The 24,940-nt window shown below is 39.6% G+C and overlaps 1 protein-coding gene across 2 annotated transcripts in view; it reads left to right on the forward strand.

Annotated features, from left to right (window-relative positions):
• LOC102801124 (protein O-mannosyl-transferase TMTC1-like) overlaps positions 1-23,434 on the forward strand; it is a 46,543-nt gene extending 23,109 nt beyond the window's left edge. For both annotated transcript variants that reach the window (XM_085506502.1, XM_085506503.1), the window contains exons 17-20: positions 17,309-17,446; positions 18,493-18,618; positions 19,652-19,729; positions 21,283-23,434. In XM_085506502.1, coding sequence (XP_085362628.1) covers positions 17,309-17,446; positions 18,493-18,618; positions 19,652-19,729; positions 21,283-21,405 — 465 coding nt within the window. In that variant the 3' untranslated portion in view covers positions 21,406-23,434. The remainder of the gene's footprint in view (positions 1-17,308; positions 17,447-18,492; positions 18,619-19,651; positions 19,730-21,282) is intronic.
• The last annotated feature ends 1,506 nt before the right edge of the window (positions 23,435-24,940 follow it).

The raw sequence follows: 24,940 nt of genomic DNA on the forward strand, positions 1-24,940 counted from the left end.
GTATTTCTACTACTCGGACGATACCGTCCTTGCCTGGAAGCAATTTAGTTACACGACCTAGTAACCAATGACATCGTTTTTTGATGTCCTGGTGTAATTGGACAATATCCCCCACCTTTATACAATTATTGGTTGTCCCTTTGATTTGATTCAAGTGACGCTCAGTTAGTGACGTCAAATATTCTCTTTGCCATCTCTTACTAAAAGCATTGTGAAGGGAGGATAAATACATAGCTCTTTTATTTGCAGTAATATTATCAATCTCAAAATTGGGTTCAGAAACACTAGGAATAGCTGGGGGTAACATTCTAATCTGACGTCCATTTAACAAGTGAGATGGAGTCAGTGGAGCTAAATCGTCGACACTTGCGGAGAGATGAGTTAATGGGCGGTCATTTATTGACGACTCGACTTCGACTAAAATTGTGGATAGTTCGGTAAAAGTCACGTTGGCACGACCTAGAATTTTCTTCAAGCAATTTTTTGTTATGGCTATCATTCTCTCGAATAGGCCTCCGGCCCACGCCATTCGTTTAGGATTAAAACGCCACGATATACGATTTTTGGTAAGATAGTTTTGTACCTCAGGACTGGACTCGAGTCCTTTCAAAATCTTAGCGGCGGCTATAAATGTGGAACCGTTATCTGAGATCATTTTCCGGGGCGTTGACCGTCGAGCAGTGAAACGTCGCATAGCCAAAATGAATGATGCGGCGGTCAAATCTTGAGTTAATTCTAAGTGAATACATCGAGTTGAGGCGCACGTAAAAATTAGTACATAAACTTTACTAGAAAGACCAGTGTGTTGGTCCCTAACGAACAAATGTCCCGTGTAATCTGTTCCGCAGAATTCGAATGGGACTGCTTCCTTCACTCGAAAATCAGGAAGTGGAGCTTGAGTAGGAAGGGGAAATGGAGTTCCATCGACCTTCTTACAAACGACACAAGATCTCAATGTAGAATTCACATGTCTGCGAATCGCGGTGATCCAATATTTTTCCCGAATTTTGTTAACTGTGGTTAACGGCCCACCGTGGTTTAATAAATGATGAGCATCAAGAATTATGAGCGTAGTAAACCGATGTTTACCAGGAAGGAGTATTGGATGCATGGTTTCGAAAGGAAAGTCGGTATTCTGAAGCCGACCACCAATTCGCAGTATTGACTTATCGTCAAGAAATAGTTTAAGTTGTTTTTGAAGTACGCCATGTCTAAATTGTTGTCTCCGAATAGAACTGACAACGTCTCCGAAATGTGTTGACTGAATCGATGTCAACCAAGCGTGTTCCGCGTCGTATATCTCCTGTGTTGAGAGAGCAAGTCTACTTGACAAATAACTCGGAGTGTGGTTCAATTTGGATTTGAGTTTCGAAATGAAACGAAATATATAAGCAGTTGCTTTCAACAGACGATGTAGATCGTTGAAACGGCGAATATCGATAATCTTTTCAAGACTAGGTTCTGAGTTTGATTCAGTTGCGTGAATAATCTCCTTCGGTGCGATGTTTGGCTCATTGTGAAGTTCAAAATGGTGGCCGAGTAAATTGTCAGATTCAGAGGCGACATGTAACGAAACGATCTGATCATTAATTTTGGAGTTTTGTAGCTCAGGAGGTTCGCGGTTTGTATCGATGATATCTCCTGACACTGTTTCAGCAGTTTTTATGAAATCTTCTGCTGATTTATGGAAATGAGGACTAATTTCGTTCTCCGAATTGACATGTCCTCTGGATTGACTTGGGGGCGTACAAAGTAGCGGTCGATCGCTAACGGTGTCACTCGTACCAGTGGTCGGACACTGGGCACATTTCTCGGACACTTTTGGGGTCGAAATATTATTTTCAATTTTGGATTTTTCGGTATATTCTTTGTATTGTTGTTCATGTGTAATGTTGAGTGCCTGCTGTCTTGTAATCGTATCTTTAACACCCACTGACTCCAGGTCCCAGTAACTAGCAATCATTTTATCCATTACACTGTCATGTGCTCGGATAGAAGCAATGGTGAATGAATTTGTTTTGTTTGTCCTGTTGTGCGTAGTGAAAGGCCCTGACAGTAGGTACCCAAAGACAGTCGGTATAGCGTTTGGTTTGCCCCTAACTATGCGTGAGTTGTGTGTAACAAAATCCCAATAGTGATCGGCGCCTATCAAAATATCGATGTTTAATGTGGATCGATTTGACGGCGGATAGGCCAACGATAGACCTCTCAAATGTGGCAAACGTGCAATATCGTAAGTTACAGTGTTCTCCAATCCCTCGGAAATACAGTCGACCATCAGTACATCGATCGGGGATTTAATGCCACCTTTGCTTTGTAGTGACAGCGTGGTTCTCGGTATGGACTGCACACCGGAACGCGGATTGGAGAACGAATTCAGACTCAATAATTCGTTATAATTTGGGATTACACCTAGTTTACGTGCGAAAGAGTTTGTGACAAAGCTTCTATCACTGCCATTGTCAAATAGAAGGGTAGCAACACAGTTAGTACCTCGAAAATGCGTACTAACTCGTGCGGTTTGAAGCATTGCGCGTCGCGGACTGTCAGAGTTAATTTTTGAGTCACTCCCGGTAAAACGCGATTGTTCACCAGTATTTGCTGAATGTGAAAAATGCGAGTTTGCCGTGCTAGAATTCGTTGAATTTGTTTGCGCAGTTCCAGATTTATCAAAATGAATTGACGTATGATGTTTACTCTTACAAACACGGCAAGTGAAATGCGACTTACATTGAGACAACATGTGCTTTCCCAAACAATTAAAGCATCGTTTATTTTGGGTAATAAATTCGACTCGATCCTTCCTAGTTGAAATATTTGTACAATTTGTGGTGTAATGCTTGCCTTTGCAGTATATGCAATGTGGGGTTCTGTCACCAATTTGTGTTCTACCATGAGTGTGATCAGTTTGTGTGACATGGTTTTGTTTCTGTTGATCAGAATATGTGGTACCACTGTAAGATTTGTCAGTATTATTGTAATTACGACGCCCATATCGTTTGGACTTGAACTGTGTTGAGTCATGTGTACTCTGGGTGAAAGCATGTATTGCTGAAGGGTTTGTGTCGTAATCTACCTGTCCTATGGCGAGGATTTTAACCTCGTGTAACATGTGCTGACTGAGTGTGACTAATGTCCATTCCCCGCTTGGGTTGGATCGCGCTAAACTTTGTTGAAATTGAATTGGGAATGTATCCAGTATCATGGGTATGAGGAGTTTCTCATAGCCCGCCTCTGGTACACCTAATAAACGAAGTGCCCTGATGTGCTTTTCCAGGGTATCATGATATTTCCGTAAAGAATTGGCATCATAATTGGGTGCGTCTGCTGTGCGTAATGCACGCATGTGAGCAGCGATAATTTGATGTGGCTGGCCGAATCGTTCGGTCAAAAGCTGGAGTGCCAAACTGTAATTTACTATAGTAAGATCTAAGCCGGTTATTACTTCTAGAGCCTCCCCCTCTAACGACCTTTTCAAATAAGCAAATTTGATTATAGGACTAAGTTGTGGATTTAAACCTACAGCAGCATTGAACATATCCCAAAATTCAGCCCACCCCGTATACTCGCCTGAATAGACGGGCAAATCAATACGTGGCAATTGAACAGAATTAAATTGAGTGTATTGTGGATTCATACCTGAAATATGAGCTGTTGGAATTGAATTGTTCAAAAAGTTATTTTGTGTAACTTCTACTTGAGGCACTGGTGCATTAGCGGGTTGATCGAACTGTTGTACAGGTGGTTGAAACGCGACTTGAAACGTCGGTACTGGGGGCGCGACTTGAGGTGTCGGCGGCAGCACGATTTGAGGTGTCGGCGGCAGTGCGACTTGAGGTGTCGGCGGCAGTGCGACTTGAGGTGTCGGCGGCAGTGCGACTTGAGGTGTCGGCGGCGGTACGACTTGAGGTGTCGGCGGCGGTACGACTTGAGGTGTCGGCGGCAGTACGAGCTGTTGGACCGGTGCTTGTTGATCATCTGGAGGGATTGGTTGTTGATTTACTTCGTGTTGACCAAGTTGTGGGACTGGATGTATTTCTTGCTTCGCTGGCTTGTTTTCTGTCAGGAATAAATTGATCGAACTAAACCTCTCTAGTAATTTGAGTTCGATTTCTTCAGTTTCCGTAAACTCTGCGTCCAGAACATCGGCATAATTTCTGACTTCGTCGCAGGCCTTTTGTAAGTTTGAGATACGATTGTCAAGTGCTAGTATGCTTACTTTGATCAGCCGATATACTTCAGATTTGTTGTCAGTGACTTCAAAGTCTTGGATTCTATCCTCAGCAAGTGTCAACGCGATATTTAATTGAGTCACAACTTTGTTCAGTCTATCTATTGCTTTGTTCAGGATTCTTCGAGGCATGATGAATCAGTATTGAATATCCTGGTCTCGGCACCAAATTTATGTGGTGGATAAGTTTATATCGCAAAACTAGGCGTTGGGGTGTTCTTTTCGTCACATAAAACGAACTGACTAATCATGCGGAATTGTTATTGAAACGGACATCGATTGCGTTGTGTTTTCTTGAGTTGAACAGACGTGAAATATAATTCAAATTGGTTTATTTGTACTCAACATGAACATCAATACGTTGTACAGCAAATACTTCTTGGTATAAAATATAGATCGCTAAATAATAGCTTCATGAGGAGTTGGCATCGTAGAGAGCATAGAAAGGAGGGTGTGCATAACGAGCATCAAGTTGCGAAGCTACCATAGAAGGAATTACAGCGACGGCCTGAATCGGACTTCTCACGACAGCGCTTTGCCTGGTTAATGTAATTGTCAACGTTAGCGCGGCATTTGTCTCGGTGACAGCTAATCGGAGAAGAGCCAAACACGTGTTTGTACTCTAGAATATATCATGTCAAAACGTTCCGAAAATAAAACAACGCTAATGATTGGCGCATACAAACGAAACATAACGCTGTCATTCCATATTAGGTGTGACACGCGACTAACACGAGGCAGAACTTTGGTGGGAATTTTGGGCGGTAAACAGACAAGTACCGCGAGAACGCAATGGGAAACAATGTAGCGAACGTTTGGATATAGCGTCACGGTTGCTACAGAAACCGATCTAGTCTCTCAGGACTCAACTCGTGGTTATCAAAACAATGTCTGAAATTACAAACTAGCTTGGAGAACATCATACAGAAAGTAAAATTTGTTCATGTTAGATAACTGCGCGCGACATACTCCGGGGCGCAAAAATCACGAGAAGATCTCGGGATAACCTGAATCGAACATGATAAATTTTAAAATTAACTTGAATAAATCTCTGAAATTTAAATGACAGACTCTCAACAATAAACACATGTCAATCACATTGAACATCAGATATGAATTGTGAGTTTCAATCTTAGCTAAAACAGCAAATAACACGGTATATCAAAAACAATACAGTATATCATGAACACATTGCAGATTTTGCTTTACAAATGATTCTCATTGAAAACTTGAAATAAAGTTACAGTGCAATACAAAGTTCAAAATTCTACAAAGTTATACAACACCATCACGGCACATTTGCCGTATACTTTCGCTCGCTTTGAGCGCTGAAGCCCTTGGTTCGGGCCGACTAGAAAAGTCGTGGATTTGACTAGAAAATTCATTTTCAACGGAGGGACTACCAATAACTTCTTCGGGAATTGAGAGTGTATTCTCTTGTGTTTCTGCATTTAGTTCGAGTGGATAAAGATGGTGTATAGAACGATTTGTTGAGCCGTTTTTGGTCTGTATTTCTACTACTCGGACGATACCGTCCTTGCCTGGAAGCAATTTAGTTACACGACCTAGTAACCAATGACATCGTTTTTTGATGTCCTGGTGTAATTGGACAATATCCCCCACCTTTATACAATTATTGGTTGTCCCTTTGATTTGATTCAAGTGACGCTCAGTTAGTGACGTCAAATATTCTCTTTGCCATCTCTTACTAAAAGCATTGTGAAGGGAGGATAAATACATAGCTCTTTTATTTGCAGTAATATTATCAATCTCAAAATTGGGTTCAGAAACACTAGGAATAGCTGGGGGTAACATTCTAATCTGACGTCCATTTAACAAGTGAGATGGAGTCAGTGGAGCTAAATCGTCGACACTTGCGGAGAGATGAGTTAATGGGCGGTCATTTATTGACGACTCGACTTCGACTAAAATTGTGGATAGTTCGGTAAAAGTCACGTTGGCACGACCTAGAATTTTCTTCAAGCAATTTTTTGTTATGGCTATCATTCTCTCGAATAGGCCTCCGGCCCACGCCATTCGTTTAGGATTAAAACGCCACGATATACGATTTTTGGTAAGATAGTTTTGTACCTCAGGACTGGACTCGAGTCCTTTCAAAATCTTAGCGGCGGCTATAAATGTGGAACCGTTATCTGAGATCATTTTCCGGGGCGTTGACCGTCGAGCAGTGAAACGTCGCATAGCCAAAATGAATGATGCGGCGGTCAAATCTTGAGTTAATTCTAAGTGAATACATCGAGTTGAGGCGCACGTAAAAATTAGTACATAAACTTTACTAGAAAGACCAGTGTGTTGGTCCCTAACGAACAAATGTCCCGTGTAATCTGTTCCGCAGAATTCGAATGGGACTGCTTCCTTCACTCGAAAATCAGGAAGTGGAGCTTGAGTAGGAAGGGGAAATGGAGTTCCATCGACCTTCTTACAAACGACACAAGATCTCAATGTAGAATTCACATGTCTGCGAATCGCGGTGATCCAATATTTTTCCCGAATTTTGTTAACTGTGGTTAACGGCCCACCGTGGTTTAATAAATGATGAGCATCAAGAATTATGAGCGTAGTAAACCGATGTTTACCAGGAAGGAGTATTGGATGCATGGTTTCGAAAGGAAAGTCGGTATTCTGAAGCCGACCACCAATTCGCAGTATTGACTTATCGTCAAGAAATAGTTTAAGTTGTTTTTGAAGTACGCCATGTCTAAATTGTTGTCTCCGAATAGAACTGACAACGTCTCCGAAATGTGTTGACTGAATCGATGTCAACCAAGCGTGTTCCGCGTCGTATATCTCCTGTGTTGAGAGAGCAAGTCTACTTGACAAATAACTCGGAGTGTGGTTCAATTTGGATTTGAGTTTCGAAATGAAACGAAATATATAAGCAGTTGCTTTCAACAGACGATGTAGATCGTTGAAACGGCGAATATCGATAATCTTTTCAAGACTAGGTTCTGAGTTTGATTCAGTTGCGTGAATAATCTCCTTCGGTGCGATGTTTGGCTCATTGTGAAGTTCAAAATGGTGGCCGAGTAAATTGTCAGATTCAGAGGCGACATGTAACGAAACGATCTGATCATTAATTTTGGAGTTTTGTAGCTCAGGAGGTTCGCGGTTTGTATCGATGATATCTCCTGACACTGTTTCAGCAGTTTTTATGAAATCTTCTGCTGATTTATGGAAATGAGGACTAATTTCGTTCTCCGAATTGACATGTCCTCTGGATTGACTTGGGGGTGTACAAAGTAGCGGTCGATCGCTAACGGTGTCACTCGTACCAGTGGTCGGACACTGGGCACATTTCTCGGACACTTTTGGGGTCGAAATATTATTTTCAATTTTGGATTTTTCGGTATATTCTTTGTATTGTTGTTCATGTGTAATGTTGAGTGCCTGCTGTCTTGTAATCGTATCTTTAACACCCACTGACTCCAGGTCCCAGTAACTAGCAATCATTTTATCCATTACACTGTCATGTGCTCGGATAGAAGCAATGGTGAATGAATTTGTTTTGTTTGTCCTGTTGTGCGTAGTGAAAGGCCCTGACAGTAGGTACCCAAAGACAGTCGGTATAGCGTTTGGTTTGCCCCTAACTATGCGTGAGTTGTGTGTAACAAAATCCCAATAGTGATCGGCGCCTATCAAAATATCGATGTTTAATGTGGATCGATTTGACGGCGGATAGGCCAACGATAGACCTCTCAAATGTGGCAAACGTGCAATATCGTAAGTTACAGTGTTCTCCAATCCCTCGGAAATACAGTCGACCATCAGTACATCGATCGGGGATTTAATGCCACCTTTGCTTTGTAGTGACAGCGTGGTTCTCGGTATGGACTGCACACCGGAACGCGGATTGGAGAACGAATTCAGACTCAATAATTCGTTATAATTTGGGATTACACCTAGTTTACGTGCGAAAGAGTTTGTGACAAAGCTTCTATCACTGCCATTGTCAAATAGAAGGGTAGCAACACAGTTAGTACCTCGAAAATGCGTACTAACTCGTGCGGTTTGAAGCATTGCGCGTCGCGGACTGTCAGAGTTAATTTTTGAGTCACTCCCGGTAAAACGCGATTGTTCACCAGTATTTGCTGAATGTGAAAAATGCGAGTTTGCCGTGCTAGAATTCGTTGAATTTGTTTGCGCAGTTCCAGATTTATCAAAATGAATTGACGTATGATGTTTACTCTTACAAACACGGCAAGTGAAATGCGACTTACATTGAGACAACATGTGCTTTCCCAAACAATTAAAGCATCGTTTATTTTGGGTAATAAATTCGACTCGATCCTTCCTAGTTGAAATATTTGTACAATTTGTGGTGTAATGCTTGCCTTTGCAGTATATGCAATGTGGGGTTCTGTCACCAATTTGTGTTCTACCATGAGTGTGATCAGTTTGTGTGACATGGTTTTGTTTCTGTTGATCAGAATATGTGGTACCACTGTAAGATTTGTCAGTATTATTGTAATTACGACGCCCATATCGTTTGGACTTGAACTGTGTTGAGTCATGTGTACTCTGGGTGAAAGCATGTATTGCTGAAGGGTTTGTGTCGTAATCTACCTGTCCTATGGCGAGGATTTTAACCTCGTGTAACATGTGCTGACTGAGTGTGACTAATGTCCATTCCCCGCTTGGGTTGGATCGCGCTAAACTTTGTTGAAATTGAATTGGGAATGTATCCAGTATCATGGGTATGAGGAGTTTCTCATAGCCCGCCTCTGGTACACCTAATAAACGAAGTGCCCTGATGTGCTTTTCCAGGGTATCATGATATTTCCGTAAAGAATTGGCATCATAATTGGGTGCGTCTGCTGTGCGTAATGCACGCATGTGAGCAGCGATAATTTGATGTGGCTGGCCGAATCGTTCGGTCAAAAGCTGGAGTGCCAAACTGTAATTTACTATAGTAAGATCTAAGCCGGTTATTACTTCTAGAGCCTCCCCCTCTAACGACCTTTTCAAATAAGCAAATTTGATTATAGGACTAAGTTGTGGATTTAAACCTACAGCAGCATTGAACATATCCCAAAATTCAGCCCACCCCGTATACTCGCCTGAATAGACGGGCAAATCAATACGTGGCAATTGAACAGAATTAAATTGAGTGTATTGTGGATTCATACCTGAAATATGAGCTGTTGGAATTGAATTGTTCAAAAAGTTATTTTGTGTAACTTCTACTTGAGGCACTGGTGCATTAGCGGGTTGATCGAACTGTTGTACAGGTGGTTGAAACGCGACTTGAAACGTCGGTACTGGGGGCGCGACTTGAGGTGTCGGCGGCAGCACGATTTGAGGTGTCGGCGGCAGTGCGACTTGAGGTGTCGGCGGCAGTGCGACTTGAGGTGTCGGCGGCAGTGCGACTTGAGGTGTCGGCGGCGGTACGACTTGAGGTGTCGGCGGCGGTACGACTTGAGGTGTCGGCGGCAGTACGAGCTGTTGGACCGGTGCTTGTTGATCATCTGGAGGGATTGGTTGTTGATTTACTTCGTGTTGACCAAGTTGTGGGACTGGATGTATTTCTTGCTTCGCTGGCTTGTTTTCTGTCAGGAATAAATTGATCGAACTAAACCTCTCTAGTAATTTGAGTTCGATTTCTTCAGTTTCCGTAAACTCTGCGTCCAGAACATCGGCATAATTTCTGACTTCGTCGCAGGCCTTTTGTAAGTTTGAGATACGATTGTCAAGTGCTAGTATGCTTACTTTGATCAGCCGATATACTTCAGATTTGTTGTCAGTGACTTCAAAGTCTTGGATTCTATCCTCAGCAAGTGTCAACGCGATATTTAATTGAGTCACAACTTTGTTCAGTCTATCTATTGCTTTGTTCAGGATTCTTCGAGGCATGATGAATCAGTATTGAATATCCTGGTCTCGGCACCAAATTTATGTGGTGGATAAGTTTATATCGCAAAACTAGGCGTTGGGGTGTTCTTTTCGTCACATAAAACGAACTGACTAATCATGCGGAATTGTTATTGAAACGGACATCGATTGCGTTGTGTTTTCTTGAGTTGAACAGACGTGAAATATAATTCAAATTGGTTTATTTGTACTCAACATGAACATCAATACGTTGTACAGCAAATACTTCTTGGTATAAAATATAGATCGCTAAATAATAGCTTCATGAGGAGTTGGCATCGTAGAGAGCATAGAAAGGAGGGTGTGCATAACGAGCATCAAGTTGCGAAGCTACCATAGAAGGAATTACAGCGACGGCCTGAATCGGACTTCTCACGACAGCGCTTTGCCTGGTTAATGTAATTGTCAACGTTAGCGCGGCATTTGTCTCGGTGACAGCTAATCGGAGAAGAGCCAAACACGTGTTTGTACTCTAGAATATATCATGTCAAAACGTTCCGAAAATAAAACAACGCTAATGATTGGCGCATACAAACGAAACATAACGCTGTCATTCCATATTAGGTGTGACACGCGACTAACACGAGGCAGAACTTTGGTGGGAATTTTGGGCGGTAAACAGACAAGTACCGCGAGAACGCAATGGGAAACAATGTAGCGAACGTTTGGATATAGCGTCACGGTTGCTACAGAAACCGATCTAGTCTCTCAGGACTCAACTCGTGGTTATCAAAACAATGTCTGAAATTACAAACTAGCTTGGAGAACATCATACAGAAAGTAAAATTTGTTCATGTTAGATAACTGCGCGCGACATACTCCGGGGCGCAAAAATCACGAGAAGATCTCGGGATAACCTGAATCGAACATGATAAATTTTAAAATTAACTTGAATAAATCTCTGAAATTTAAATGACAGACTCTCAACAATAAACACATGTCAATCACATTGAACATCAGATATGAATTGTGAGTTTCAATCTTAGCTAAAACAGCAAATAACACGGTATATCAAAAACAATACAGTATATCATGAACACATTGCAGATTTTGCTTTACAAATGATTCTCATTGAAAACTTGAAATAAAGTTACAGTGCAATACAAAGTTCAAAATTCTACAAAGTTATACAACACCATCACGGCACATTTGCCGTATACTTTCGCTCGCTTTGAGCGCTGAAGCCCTTGGTTCGGGCCGACTAGAAAAGTCGTGGATTTGACTAGAAAATTCATTTTCAACGGAGGGACTACCAATAACTTCTTCGGGAATTGAGAGTGTATTCTCTTGTGTTTCTGCATTTAGTTCGAGTGGATAAAGATGGTGTATAGAACGATTTGTTGAGCCGTTTTTGGTCTGTATTTCTACTACTCGGACGATACCGTCCTTGCCTGGAAGCAATTTAGTTACACGACCTAGTAACCAATGACATCGTTTTTTGATGTCCTGGTGTAATTGGACAATATCCCCCACCTTTATACAATTATTGGTTGTCCCTTTGATTTGATTCAAGTGACGCTCAGTTAGTGACGTCAAATATTCTCTTTGCCATCTCTTACTAAAAGCATTGTGAAGGGAGGATAAATACATAGCTCTTTTATTTGCAGTAATATTATCAATCTCAAAATTGGGTTCAGAAACACTAGGAATAGCTGGGGGTAACATTCTAATCTGACGTCCATTTAACAAGTGAGATGGAGTCAGTGGAGCTAAATCGTCGACACTTGCGGAGAGATGAGTTAATGGGCGGTCATTTATTGACGACTCGACTTCGACTAAAATTGTGGATAGTTCGGTAAAAGTCACGTTGGCACGACCTAGAATTTTCTTCAAGCAATTTTTTGTTATGGCTATCATTCTCTCGAATAGGCCTCCGGCCCACGCCATTCGTTTAGGATTAAAACGCCACGATATACGATTTTTGGTAAGATAGTTTTGTACCTCAGGACTGGACTCGAGTCCTTTCAAAATCTTAGCGGCGGCTATAAATGTGGAACCGTTATCTGAGATCATTTTCCGGGGCGTTGACCGTCGAGCAGTGAAACGTCGCATAGCCAAAATGAATGATGCGGCGGTCAAATCTTGAGTTAATTCTAAGTGAATACATCGAGTTGAGGCGCACGTAAAAATTAGTACATAAACTTTACTAGAAAGACCAGTGTGTTGGTCCCTAACGAACAAATGTCCCGTGTAATCTGTTCCGCAGAATTCGAATGGGACTGCTTCCTTCACTCGAAAATCAGGAAGTGGAGCTTGAGTAGGAAGGGGAAATGGAGTTCCATCGACCTTCTTACAAACGACACAAGATCTCAATGTAGAATTCACATGTCTGCGAATCGCGGTGATCCAATATTTTTCCCGAATTTTGTTAACTGTGGTTAACGGCCCACCGTGGTTTAATAAATGATGAGCATCAAGAATTATGAGCGTAGTAAACCGATGTTTACCAGGAAGGAGTATTGGATGCATGGTTTCGAAAGGAAAGTCGGTATTCTGAAGCCGACCACCAATTCGCAGTATTGACTTATCGTCAAGAAATAGTTTAAGTTGTTTTTGAAGTACGCCATGTCTAAATTGTTGTCTCCGAATAGAACTGACAACGTCTCCGAAATGTGTTGACTGAATCGATGTCAACCAAGCGTGTTCCGCGTCGTATATCTCCTGTGTTGAGAGAGCAAGTCTACTTGACAAATAACTCGGAGTGTGGTTCAATTTGGATTTGAGTTTCGAAATGAAACGAAATATATAAGCAGTTGCTTTCAACAGACGATGTAGATCGTTGAAACGGCGAATATCGATAATCTTTTCAAGACTAGGTTCTGAGTTTGATTCAGTTGCGTGAATAATCTCCTTCGGTGCGATGTTTGGCTCATTGTGAAGTTCAAAATGGTGGCCGAGTAAATTGTCAGATTCAGAGGCGACATGTAACGAAACGATCTGATCATTAATTTTGGAGTTTTGTAGCTCAGGAGGTTCGCGGTTTGTATCGATGATATCTCCTGACACTGTTTCAGCAGTTTTTATGAAATCTTCTGCTGATTTATGGAAATGAGGACTAATTTCGTTCTCCGAATTGACATGTCCTCTGGATTGACTTGGGGGCGTACAAAGTAGCGGTCGATCGCTAACGGTGTCACTCGTACCAGTGGTCGGACACTGGGCACATTTCTCGGACACTTTTGGGGTCGAAATATTATTTTCAATTTTGGATTTTTCGGTATATTCTTTGTATTGTTGTTCATGTGTAATGTTGAGTGCCTGCTGTCTTGTAATCGTATCTTTAACACCCACTGACTCCAGGTCCCAGTAACTAGCAATCATTTTATCCATTACACTGTCATGTGCTCGGATAGAAGCAATGGTGAATGAATTTGTTTTGTTTGTCCTGTTGTGCGTAGTGAAAGGCCCTGACAGTAGGTACCCAAAGACAGTCGGTATAGCGTTTGGTTTGCCCCTAACTATGCGTGAGTTGTGTGTAACAAAATCCCAATAGTGATCGGCGCCTATCAAAATATCGATGTTTAATGTGGATCGATTTGACGGCGGATAGGCCAACGATAGACCTCTCAAATGTGGCAAACGTGCAATATCGTAAGTTACAGTGTTCTCCAATCCCTCGGAAATACAGTCGACCATCAGTACATCGATCGGGGATTTAATGCCACCTTTGCTTTGTAGTGACAGCGTGGTTCTCGGTATGGACTGCACACCGGAACGCGGATTGGAGAACGAATTCAGACTCAATAATTCGTTATAATTTGGGATTACACCTAGTTTACGTGCGAAAGAGTTTGTGACAAAGCTTCTATCACTGCCATTGTCAAATAGAAGGGTAGCAACACAGTTAGTACCTCGAAAATGCGTACTAACTCGTGCGGTTTGAAGCATTGCGCGTCGCGGACTGTCAGAGTTAATTTTTGAGTCACTCCCGGTAAAACGCGATTGTTCACCAGTATTTGCTGAATGTGAAAAATGCGAGTTTGCCGTGCTAGAATTCGTTGAATTTGTTTGCGCAGTTCCAGATTTATCAAAATGAATTGACGTATGATGTTTACTCTTACAAACACGGCAAGTGAAATGCGACTTACATTGAGACAACATGTGCTTTCCCAAACAATTAAAGCATCGTTTATTTTGGGTAATAAATTCGACTCGATCCTTCCTAGTTGAAATATTTGTACAATTTGTGGTGTAATGCTTGCCTTTGCAGTATATGCAATGTGGGGTTCTGTCACCAATTTGTGTTCTACCATGAGTGTGATCAGTTTGTGTGACATGGTTTTGTTTCTGTTGATCAGAATATGTGGTACCACTGTAAGATTTGTCAGTATTATTGTAATTACGACGCCCATATCGTTTGGACTTGAACTGTGTTGAGTCATGTGTACTCTGGGTGAAAGCATGTATTGCTGAAGGGTTTGTGTCGTAATCTACCTGTCCTATGGCGAGGATTTTAACCTCGTGTAACATGTGCTGACTGAGTGTGACTAATGTCCATTCCCCGCTTGGGTTGGATCGCGCTAAACTTTGTTGAAATTGAATTGGGAATGTATCCAGTATCATGGGTATGAGGAGTTTCTCATAGCCCGCCTCTGGTACACCTAATAAACGAAGTGCCCTGATGTGCTTTTCCAGGGTATCATGATATTTCCGTAAAGAATTGGCATCATAATTGGGTGCGTCTGCTGTGCGTAATGCACGCATGTGAGCAGCGATAATTTGATGTGGCTGGCCGAATCGTTCGGTCAAAAGCTGGAGTGCCAAACTGTAATTTACTATAGTAAGATCTAAGCCGGTTATTACTTCTAGAGCCTCCCCCTCTAACGACCTTTTCAAATAAGCAAATTTGATTATAGGACTAAGTTGTGGATTTAAACCTACAGCAGCATTGAACATATCCCAAAATTCAGCCCACCCCGTATACTCGCCTGAATAGACGGGCAAATCAATACGTGGCAATTGAACAGAATTAAATTGAGTGTATTGTGGATTCATACCTGAAATATGAGCTGTTGGAATTGAATTGTTCAAAAAGTTATTTTGTGTAACTTCTACTTGAGGCACTGGTGCATTAGCGGGTTGATCGAACTGTTGTACAGGTGGTTGAAACGCGACTTGAAACGTCGGTACTGGGGGCGCGACTTGAGGTGTCGGCGGCAGCACGATTTGAGGTGTCGGCGGCAGTGCGACTTGAGGTGTCGGCGGCAGTGCGACTTGAGGTGTCGGCGGCAGTGCGACTTGAGGTGTCGGCGGCGGTACGACTTGAGGTGTCGGCGGCGGTACGACTTGAGGTGTCGGCGGCAGTACGAGCTGTTGGACCGGTGCTTGTTGATCATCTGGAGGGATTGGTTGTTGATTTACTTCGTGTTGACCAAGTTGTGGGACTGGATGTATTTCTTGCTTCGCTGGCTTGTTTTCTGTCAGGAATAAATTGATCGAACTAAACCTCTCTAGTAATTTGAGTTCGATTTCTTCAGTTTCCGTAAACTCTGCGTCCAGAACATCGGCATAATTTCTGACTTCGTCGCAGGCCTTTTGTAAGTTTGAGATACGATTGTCAAGTGCTAGTATGCTTACTTTGATCAGCCGATATACTTCAGATTTGTTGTCAGTGACTTCAAAGTCTTGGATTCTATCCTCAGCAAGTGTCAACGCGATATTTAATTGAGTCACAACTTTGTTCAGTCTATCTATTGCTTTGTTCAGGATTCTTCGAGGCATGATGAATCAGTATTGAATATCCTGGTCTCGGCACCAAATTTATGTGGTGGATAAGTTTATATCGCAAAACTAGGCGTTGGGGTGTTCTTTTCGTCACATAAAACGAACTGACTAATCATGCGGAATTGTTATTGAAACGGACATCGATTGCGTTGTGTTTTCTTGAGTTGAACAGACGTGAAATATAATTCAAATTGGTTTATTTGTACTCAACATGAACATCAATACGTTGTACAGCAAATACTTCTTGGTATAAAATATAGATCGCTAAATAATAGCTTCATGAGGAGTTGGCATCGTAGAGAGCATAGAAAGGAGGGTGTGCATAACGAGCATCAAGTTGCGAAGCTACCATAGAAGGAATTACAGCGACGGCCTGAATCGGACTTCTCACGACAGCGCTTTGCCTGGTTAATGTAATTGTCAACGTTAGCGCGGCATTTGTCTCGGTGACAGCTAATCGGAGAAGAGCCAAACACGTGTTTGTACTCTAGAATATATCATGTCAAAACGTTCCGAAAATAAAACAACGCTAATGATTGGCGCATACAAACGAAACATAACGCTGTCATTCCATATTAGGTGTGACACGCGACTAACACGAGGCAGAACTTTGGTGGGAATTTTGGGCGGTAAACAGACAAGTACCGCGAGAACGCAATGGGAAACAATGTAGCGAACGTTTGGATATAGCGTCACGGTTGCTACAGAAACCGATCTAGTCTCTCAGGACTCAACTCGTGGTTATCAAAACAATGTCTGAAATTACAAACTAGCTTGGAGAACATCATACAGAAAGTAAAATTTGTTCATGTTAGATAACTGCGCGCGACAGAGTTTCAGGGGGAGTTTAATTTTTTTTTATTCCATGCCTTCACCTTCACACAAATTTGATACTGGGTTTAGAATAAAAACATATTGCTATTTTGCGACCCAATAAAATGTGTATTATTGCCACTTGTATCACTAAATGTTGCTATGCAGAGAATGCCTTTATTTTATGTACTGGTGATTATTTTAGAGGCTAAAAATTCATGTGTAGCATCTGAGAGGTATGTAATTAAAATATTACAACCCAAATATGGGCATTCATGTCTTTATGCAGAGTGGGTAAGTCTTCTGTGCTCTGTCACAAATGGCCATGGTATATCAATATAGAGACATATAAAGGGAGAGGGTGATGACGATACCAGTTTCACAAAAGTTCTTGTTTTTGAATCCCCTGATATTGGTAAAAATCAAACAGTCTACTGGAATCTTCATAATTAAGACACTTCAAGTATTAAGGTATACTTACAGGACAGTTACTCGTACACCAAGAAACAGCAATGGATACATCCATGAAAGAGACGTATGATATACACACAAAGCACTCAGAGAATGAGTTGAAATGAAAAGTTAGTGTGCACTTTTAGTTACTTGTATGAATGTTTTTTTTTTTTTTTTATCAACATTACTGTTCCATAGGCTCAGTTGTTAGCCCGGCTGAAGAGGTTTGATGATGCATTGAATATACTAAATGATGTGATAAAACGACAGCCTGAGTACAGTGGTGCTTATCGACATATAGCTGGTGTATATGGACTAATTACAAAACATACAGAGGTGGGTGTGTTGTATCAATTTGTTTTTGTATTGTCAGCGACTTCCCATCTTTTTTTTAAGATTACTAGAAGTATGCACATTACAGTGACCATATCAACCAACGTGTAGCGAAGGACAGTGTGATACCGTACTGCTAGAGTGCATAGTTTGCTGTATCCTCGGGGCGGACATCCGGGCATTTTCACTGCATGGCAACCATCACGGTGAAAACAAAGGTCGAAAACTCTCAGAGAACGGTACTTTGAGATAGTTGTTGAGACTCCCCTGAACAGTGTAACAAGATTACCCCTGCGTGTGTAATGCATATAAATTTGAATTCCTAGTGTTTTCTTGATTTTTCACAGGCTCTTTGCTCGGCATTCCACGTTCCTCAGCAGCGTGCGCAGAGCCCATATGTGATACAGTGGTGCGCGTCTTAGCAACGTGGAACGTCTTGTGAGGATTCTCATGATAACCTTATTATTATTCATCAAGCTTGTAGTAATATTTTAATGGAAGCCCAAAATGACAATGAAACATTTCATGTAGGATTTCATTTCTATCTTGCACTGATGAACTGATGCACTGAATTGATGAACAATTACCAAATAAGGAAGACATTCAAATGTGTCTGTAACATTTTCAATCATAAGTCTGTTTGTCATTTTACAGATGGGTAAAATTAAATTGTTTTTTGATGTCAGATATATAATAATAGTCATTATAATATTATAGTTGTACCTGATCATGTCACAGTTTGGATGATGTTTAGGTTGGATGATGTTTAGGTTTACTTGTTGATAAGGGAAAGTGTGCAGATTTTGTGAGTGTTACCCTTGTCATTGTTCTAAATTTACATTGAGTGTCTCTTCTTTGAGTAATTTTAGATAAATGCTGTTATTTTGTAATGATGGAATCAAAGACACTAGAGTCTTTGATGGAAAGAATGACAACAAAGTAAAGAGTATGTTGAGGAGTGAAGATGTAAAAACAAAAGTAAACATGAAAAGAAGTGATGTCACTAGAGGGCAGTATAATGCCATCTTTGTTTTCTATCACTACTGCAGGCAATCAAACACATTGACAAGTACTTAGAACTTGAACCTGACTTGGATCCAGTCGTGAAAGCTGAAATAATATATGAAAAAGGCAATAATTACCGAGATATAGGAGACAATCAATTAGCATTAAAGGTTTGTATGCGGTATATTTGCTGATAGTGTACCATAGCCCTGCAACCATAACATGGTGAACGCATTGGTTGAAAAAATTTTAATATACTATGAAATATACTGTGTTTTTTATAGAATTTATTTTCACTGATTTTTGATGAGTTGAATGTGAAATATAGGGAAAAAAAGTATATTCACTGGATTTTATTTTCACAGAAATCATCCTTTCAGTGAAAATAGTGAAAATAAATTCCAAGCGAAAATAAAGTATTCTACAGTACCATAGTGAATCCCAACATGTTTGCCTGAATGTTTACTTAGATTATACTGTAGTCTACAATCCATTATACATCATATATTATTGGCAGTCTCTACCAATAGTATTGTATGGTTGTTCATGCTACTGTCACTGCCATACGATTGTTACAAACAGTAACATTGCTAGCTGAGTTACTGACTGATTTTCAGTGCACATCTCAATATCATTACATGGTTAAAACTTGTTACTGTAAAATACATTTTTTGCTTGGAATTTATTTTCACTGAAAGAGTGATTCAGTGAATATAAAATCCAGCGAATATACCTTTTCTCCTATATTTTACATTCAAAATCAAAAATCAGTGAAAATAAATTCCATACAAAACACTCAAAAAGTTTTTTTTCAGCAAAAATTAATTCTAGCTAAAATAATGTATTTTACAGTACCGGGTAGTTCAAACCATTTTTTACGTGTGTGCACTGTCCGGCTAAATGTAAACATGTTTTAACATTTTAGACTGAGTCAATACATAAATTTGGTTTGGATAACTTTGCCATTTATTATATAGCAATTTATACGATTGAATGATATAAATTGAAAGGCAATGGCATCGTGATCTTCTATTTATATTCAATATGTCTAAGTCCCCAACTATTAGTGTGATGTCTCCTGTTGAGATTTGATTGACAATCTCCAGGCACACACAGCAACTAAGCTGGCAATGTTGCTGTTTTGTTGCTTGGTACTATGTGGCAGTGACAGACAGTAAATGTGATTATATCTGTGTATTATAGTGCTATGAAGATTGTGTTAAAGTGAATCCAAAGTTTTCAACTGGACAGATGAATCTAGGAGCCATGTTGCATCTACAGGTAAAGGTCAATTGATAGATTCTGTCAACATATTCATGATGTAATAATTTTGCGTCATTTTGCCGTAGTATTTAAACCAAATGTCTGAAAAAAAATCTTTTGTCTGTATTTTGACCAATTTTTAAATTCAAAATGATCATCAGCATAGAGCACAAGGCTGTGGAGTTGAAGTTTCTATCAAAACTCTTTCATTTAATTTGCTACTACCAGTATATGGTTTAAATTCAAAATGATCACCAGCATAGAGTACAAGGCTGTGGAGTTGAAGTTTCTATCAAAACTCTTTCATTTAATTTGCCACTACCGGTATATGGTTTAAATTCAAAATGATCACCAGCATAGAGTACAAGGCTGTGGAGTTGAAGTTTCTATCAAAACTCTTTCATTTAATTGCTACTACCGGTATATGGTTTAAATTCAAAATGATCACCAGCATAGAGTACAAGGCTGTGGAGTTGAAGTTTCTATCAAAACTCTTTCATTTAATTGCTACTACCGGTATATGGTTTAAATTCAAAATGATCACCAGCATAGAGTACAAGGCTGTGGAGTTGAAGTTTCTATCAAAACTCTTTCATTTAATTGCTACTACCGGTATATGGTTTAAATTCAAAATGATCACCAGCATAGAGCACAAGGCTGTGGAGTTGAAGTTTCTATCAAAACTCTTTCATTTAATTTGCTACTACCGGTATATGGTTTAAATTCAAAATGATCACCAGCATAGAGTACAAGGCTGTGGAGTTGAAGTTTCTATCAAAACTCTTTCATTTAATTTGCTACTACCGGTATATGGTTTAAATTCAAAATGATCACCAGCATAGAGTACAAGGCTGTGGAGTTGAAGTTTCTATCAAAACTCTTTCATTTAATTTGCTACTACCGGTATATGGTTTAAATTCAAAATGATCACCAGCATAGAGCACAAAGCTGTGGAGTTGAAGTTTCTATCAAAACTCTTTCATTTAATTGCTACTATATGAATTTACTATGTTTTAATTTGTTTGCATGTTTTTGTAATCTGTCGCATCAAGCCTTCAGAAAATATGATTACATTATGATTTATTCCATAACACTGCCATAAGATTGTGTATGCTATTCCAAGAATTAGTAATGATACTTCCTGTCGGCTGCAGCATGAAAAAATATAAATATTGTTTTAAATAGGGTGAACAGTGGGTTGATGGTTCAAATAAGATCAATCGATTGTGCCTGCATTCACAAATTAATTGTGAAATGAATAAATAATATAAATATCATTCAACATTTGTTACTCTACCTTTTTGGATTGATTAAAATTTAGTGCGTACAAAATGGGGTCTACGAGTACACCATGTCTGTGAACGACTCATCTGATTTTAATGAAACTTGGTACATAATTTGGGATAATAACCTGATTAGGGTTTAGTTGAAATCCATGCACGTGTTACTTAATACTGATAATTGCCGGGTATTAAGCTGCGACTAAAATTGGTACATGGATGCTCCTAGGTCTAAATGTTATTTGCCTTTCATAGGCGATGCAGACTAAATGAGTGTTATTATGTTTGTAGGGTGATTTATCCAGAGCCAGCTATCACTATAATGCTGCATTGAAATTAGATCCCAGTAACGCTGTACTCCAAGAGAATATAAAGAAATTACAAAGGAGATTAGCACAGATAAAGAACAATTAAGAGCTGTGATTGGTTTACTGAGTGTCACATGATGTAATGCTGCATTTTGATTTTCCTACGTGCACTAAGCTTTTAAGCACACTATGATTTAAATATATTATATATGATTTGTGAATCGATTACTACTAAGTAAATTAAAAAATGTGTGTACCAGGGGTTAATATATGAATTGATATATATTATGATCGGCTGGAATTGAACTTAGACTATGTAGATGCCATTGCTGCACCACCACTGCCCACATTTAAGATGTACATTTGAAGATTTAATTTATGAGGTCAGAAAATGTTACTTACGTTTTAATCATTAATTGAAAAGCACTAATTAATCTTTGTATTTAGTTAGACATATAATGTAAACCCAGTAAAAATATTTTCTGTTTTATCTTAACCAAACCACAAATTCTTTAATAACTCTGGGGCTGTTATTATTGGTTTATGCCATCAGAATACCGAAAATTGTGAAAAATTGCAGCCACAGATGTCTGAAATGGTCAAGATTGTCATTTTTACACTGCTCTCTATGATGATTTCTTCATTTCTCAAAATTTTGCTTGGTGAAATGGGATGAATAGGATGAATATTCATATTGTTAAATGTATGATTAATTAGTTAGTTTCCATTTTTTTCCATTACATACAATGGAAGTTCACTCCCATAATGCATTGCATATGTGTGCAGTACATGCTCAGTAATGCAAGTAGACTAAAACTGTCTTAATTTATTTTTGTGAGCACAGACAGATCCTAGTAACAAGTATAAAATGAAATATTTTATTGGAATACAAAATTCTAAATATATAATTTGTTACCAGTTATATTTTTCATATCTGTTTTTATTAGATGTATATTTACGATTATTTAAAGGTGTTATAAATATTCTACATTGTTCATACTTAAATTCTGAACTTTAAAATTATTCTGAATTATTATGAGTGTTGTGAAGTGTTGAAATGTCAGAGTGCTTTTCATAAAAAACTCCGCCACACCAACAATTGCTGTCAAGATTTATAGTGCATTATTTTTTATCAAAGTTTCAAAATAAATACTGAGGTAATTTTACCAGTAGACACATTTGTGTGTGTAATGTCACATGACCTGACTGTTTAATTTCATATGACCTAAGTAGTTCGTTATTACATGTCTGTCGTGTCAGGGTCCTTCCTCGCCTTTACACACTCCATCCAGCATTTGCTTGTCACCTTAAGCAGTTTTGATGACTTTTTGTTGTGTCTAATTAAATTTAAAAAATTTGTAATTTTCATATATATGTATATACAGATCACTGTTGCACTACTGTAAGTATATTCATTATTCACTCTGTTTAAAACTCATTCTGTAAAATACTATATTTTACCTGGAATTAGTTTTTGCTGAAAAGATCATTTTGGTGTTTTGTATGGAGTTTATTTTCACTGATTTTTGATTAGTTGAATGTAAAATATAAGAAAAAAGGTCTGTTTGCTGGATTTTATTTTCACCGAATCCTCCCTTCAGTGAAAAGAGTGAAAATTAATTCCAAGCCAAAATAAATATTTTACAGTAATATACCCAAAATGACAGAATAGTGAAATCAAATACAATTGAAAATTGACACGTTTTTCAGTATGATTGTGTTATATGTACCCCTAATCAATTGGCTGACAATTGTGATTTATTTGTTTTCACATGAAATCAAGTAACTTAATTTAGGAGAACTTTAAATTCAAATCAAAATCATTTCACTGCCAATAGTTTTATTCTCAATGTAAATAAACTGTAGGTTAATCATGGTGTTGATGTTTTTGATGAAATCCAAATTCATGATAGAAATTATTTGATAAATTTTCACATTTATTAATTATATATATTATATATCACTCGATTTTTTGCACATGTGGAAATAATTTCACACACATGTATCTTTTTTTAAGTGCCTTTGTCTTCACACAATTATAAAGATTGATCATAAATTCAACTAAGTATGTTTTTTTACTTGCTGTGTGATGATTATATTATTGATATACATGTAATACAATTTTAATATCAGTTTTCACTGACTCTTGATGTTTGTGTGTACGTTTAATGGCCGGTGATCTGGCTGCTAAACCTGAAGAATCATTACTATGAAATTACTGCTCCTTGTGATGTTGTGGGCTGCCAAGCCTGGTGGCGAAGCGCTCAGTCTGAAATAGAAACAGGCGTTGGGGGCGCCATTCACAGCTATGATTTGTAGTTCCCATCAGTGATTCTAAATTACGAATGAATACTCAACCTAATCCAGTCATCTATTTGAACGACATTGCTAACGATTATCTAATTAAGTACTTGTCACTAGATGGCGCTACCTATAGTAAGTACAATGTAATTGTGAAATCATGAACTGAATGATTGGAATACCTCGGGGGCGGACATCCGGGCATTTTCTACCGCCTGGCAACCCTCGCGGTGAAAACAAAGGCCAAAAACTCGCAAAAAACGGTACTTTGCGATGGTTGTTGAGACTCCCCTGAACAGTGTAACAAGATTAGCCCTACGTGTGTAACATATATGAATTTGGTTGTTCAGGATTACTTCAAAGTTGAGTTTGTGTTTCTCGAGTTTTCACCGGCTCCACCGGCGTTCCACAGCAGCGCGCACAAAGCCCATAGAAATACGTGGTACAGTGGTGCGCGTCTTAGCAATGTAGAACATCATCTGCGTTCCCAGAACTCATAGCAACGTATTTCTGAATTCTCAGTACCTGGAATACAGCGCGTCTGTTCGATTCGGCAGTAACCACGTGACTTTCAAACTTCCGGGGTCGACACTTTTTGTCTTCTACAGTACAAACCACATATAGTGCACGATGTTTTGTGCAGAATGGCAAAATAAAATGCAATGAACCGTCAGTTCAGCCCATCGTCCGCCTGCACGGTGTTGCTCCGTTCGGACATTCCTCCCTCCGCCAGCGCCCGATTTCCTGCACGAGCAGTTGTGACCTCACTTGATTTCAACAACAACCATGGGTTTTTATATAAAAGAGACATCACACTAAGGGCCCGGATGTGTGACGTCAGTATAAGAGGAAAACCAAGGTGGGAATATTATTAGCAACGGTGGTTGTTAACAACAACCGTAACCAGTGACCATAGAATGAGGTCCTCTATAGGGTTTTTTTTTTCTTGGCACAGTGCCAAGGTTTGTGACGCAGCAAGAAATAAAGAGCATGCAACGCGCACGCACCGAACGCGTGATACATGGAACTACCCAATGACGCACACTCTATTTTTATACCCGCGCGACGTTCGACGCGCAAGGAATGGAAGGATTTGAAGTTGTTTGTCAGTTACCCACTGGATTTCAGAGAGAGAGGACGTAAGTAAATTCGCTCTGCACTATTTGCGCTAACTACCAGACTACCATGTCTTACAACCGCTTTATGAAGGCGAAAGGTTACTTAGCCAAGCCGACTACCACTGTGAACCTGCAGCAAGAACAGAAAAACTGGTTGGCACCTAAAAACGACGTCGATACAAAGACCAAGTATGTGATCTTCATTACGAAATTTAGAGTCGT

The sequence above is a fragment of the Saccoglossus kowalevskii genome, chromosome 12, assembly GCF_978046115.1.
Source record: "Saccoglossus kowalevskii chromosome 12, keSacKowa6.1, whole genome shotgun sequence".
Lineage (NCBI taxonomy): Eukaryota > Metazoa > Hemichordata > Enteropneusta > Harrimaniidae > Saccoglossus > Saccoglossus kowalevskii.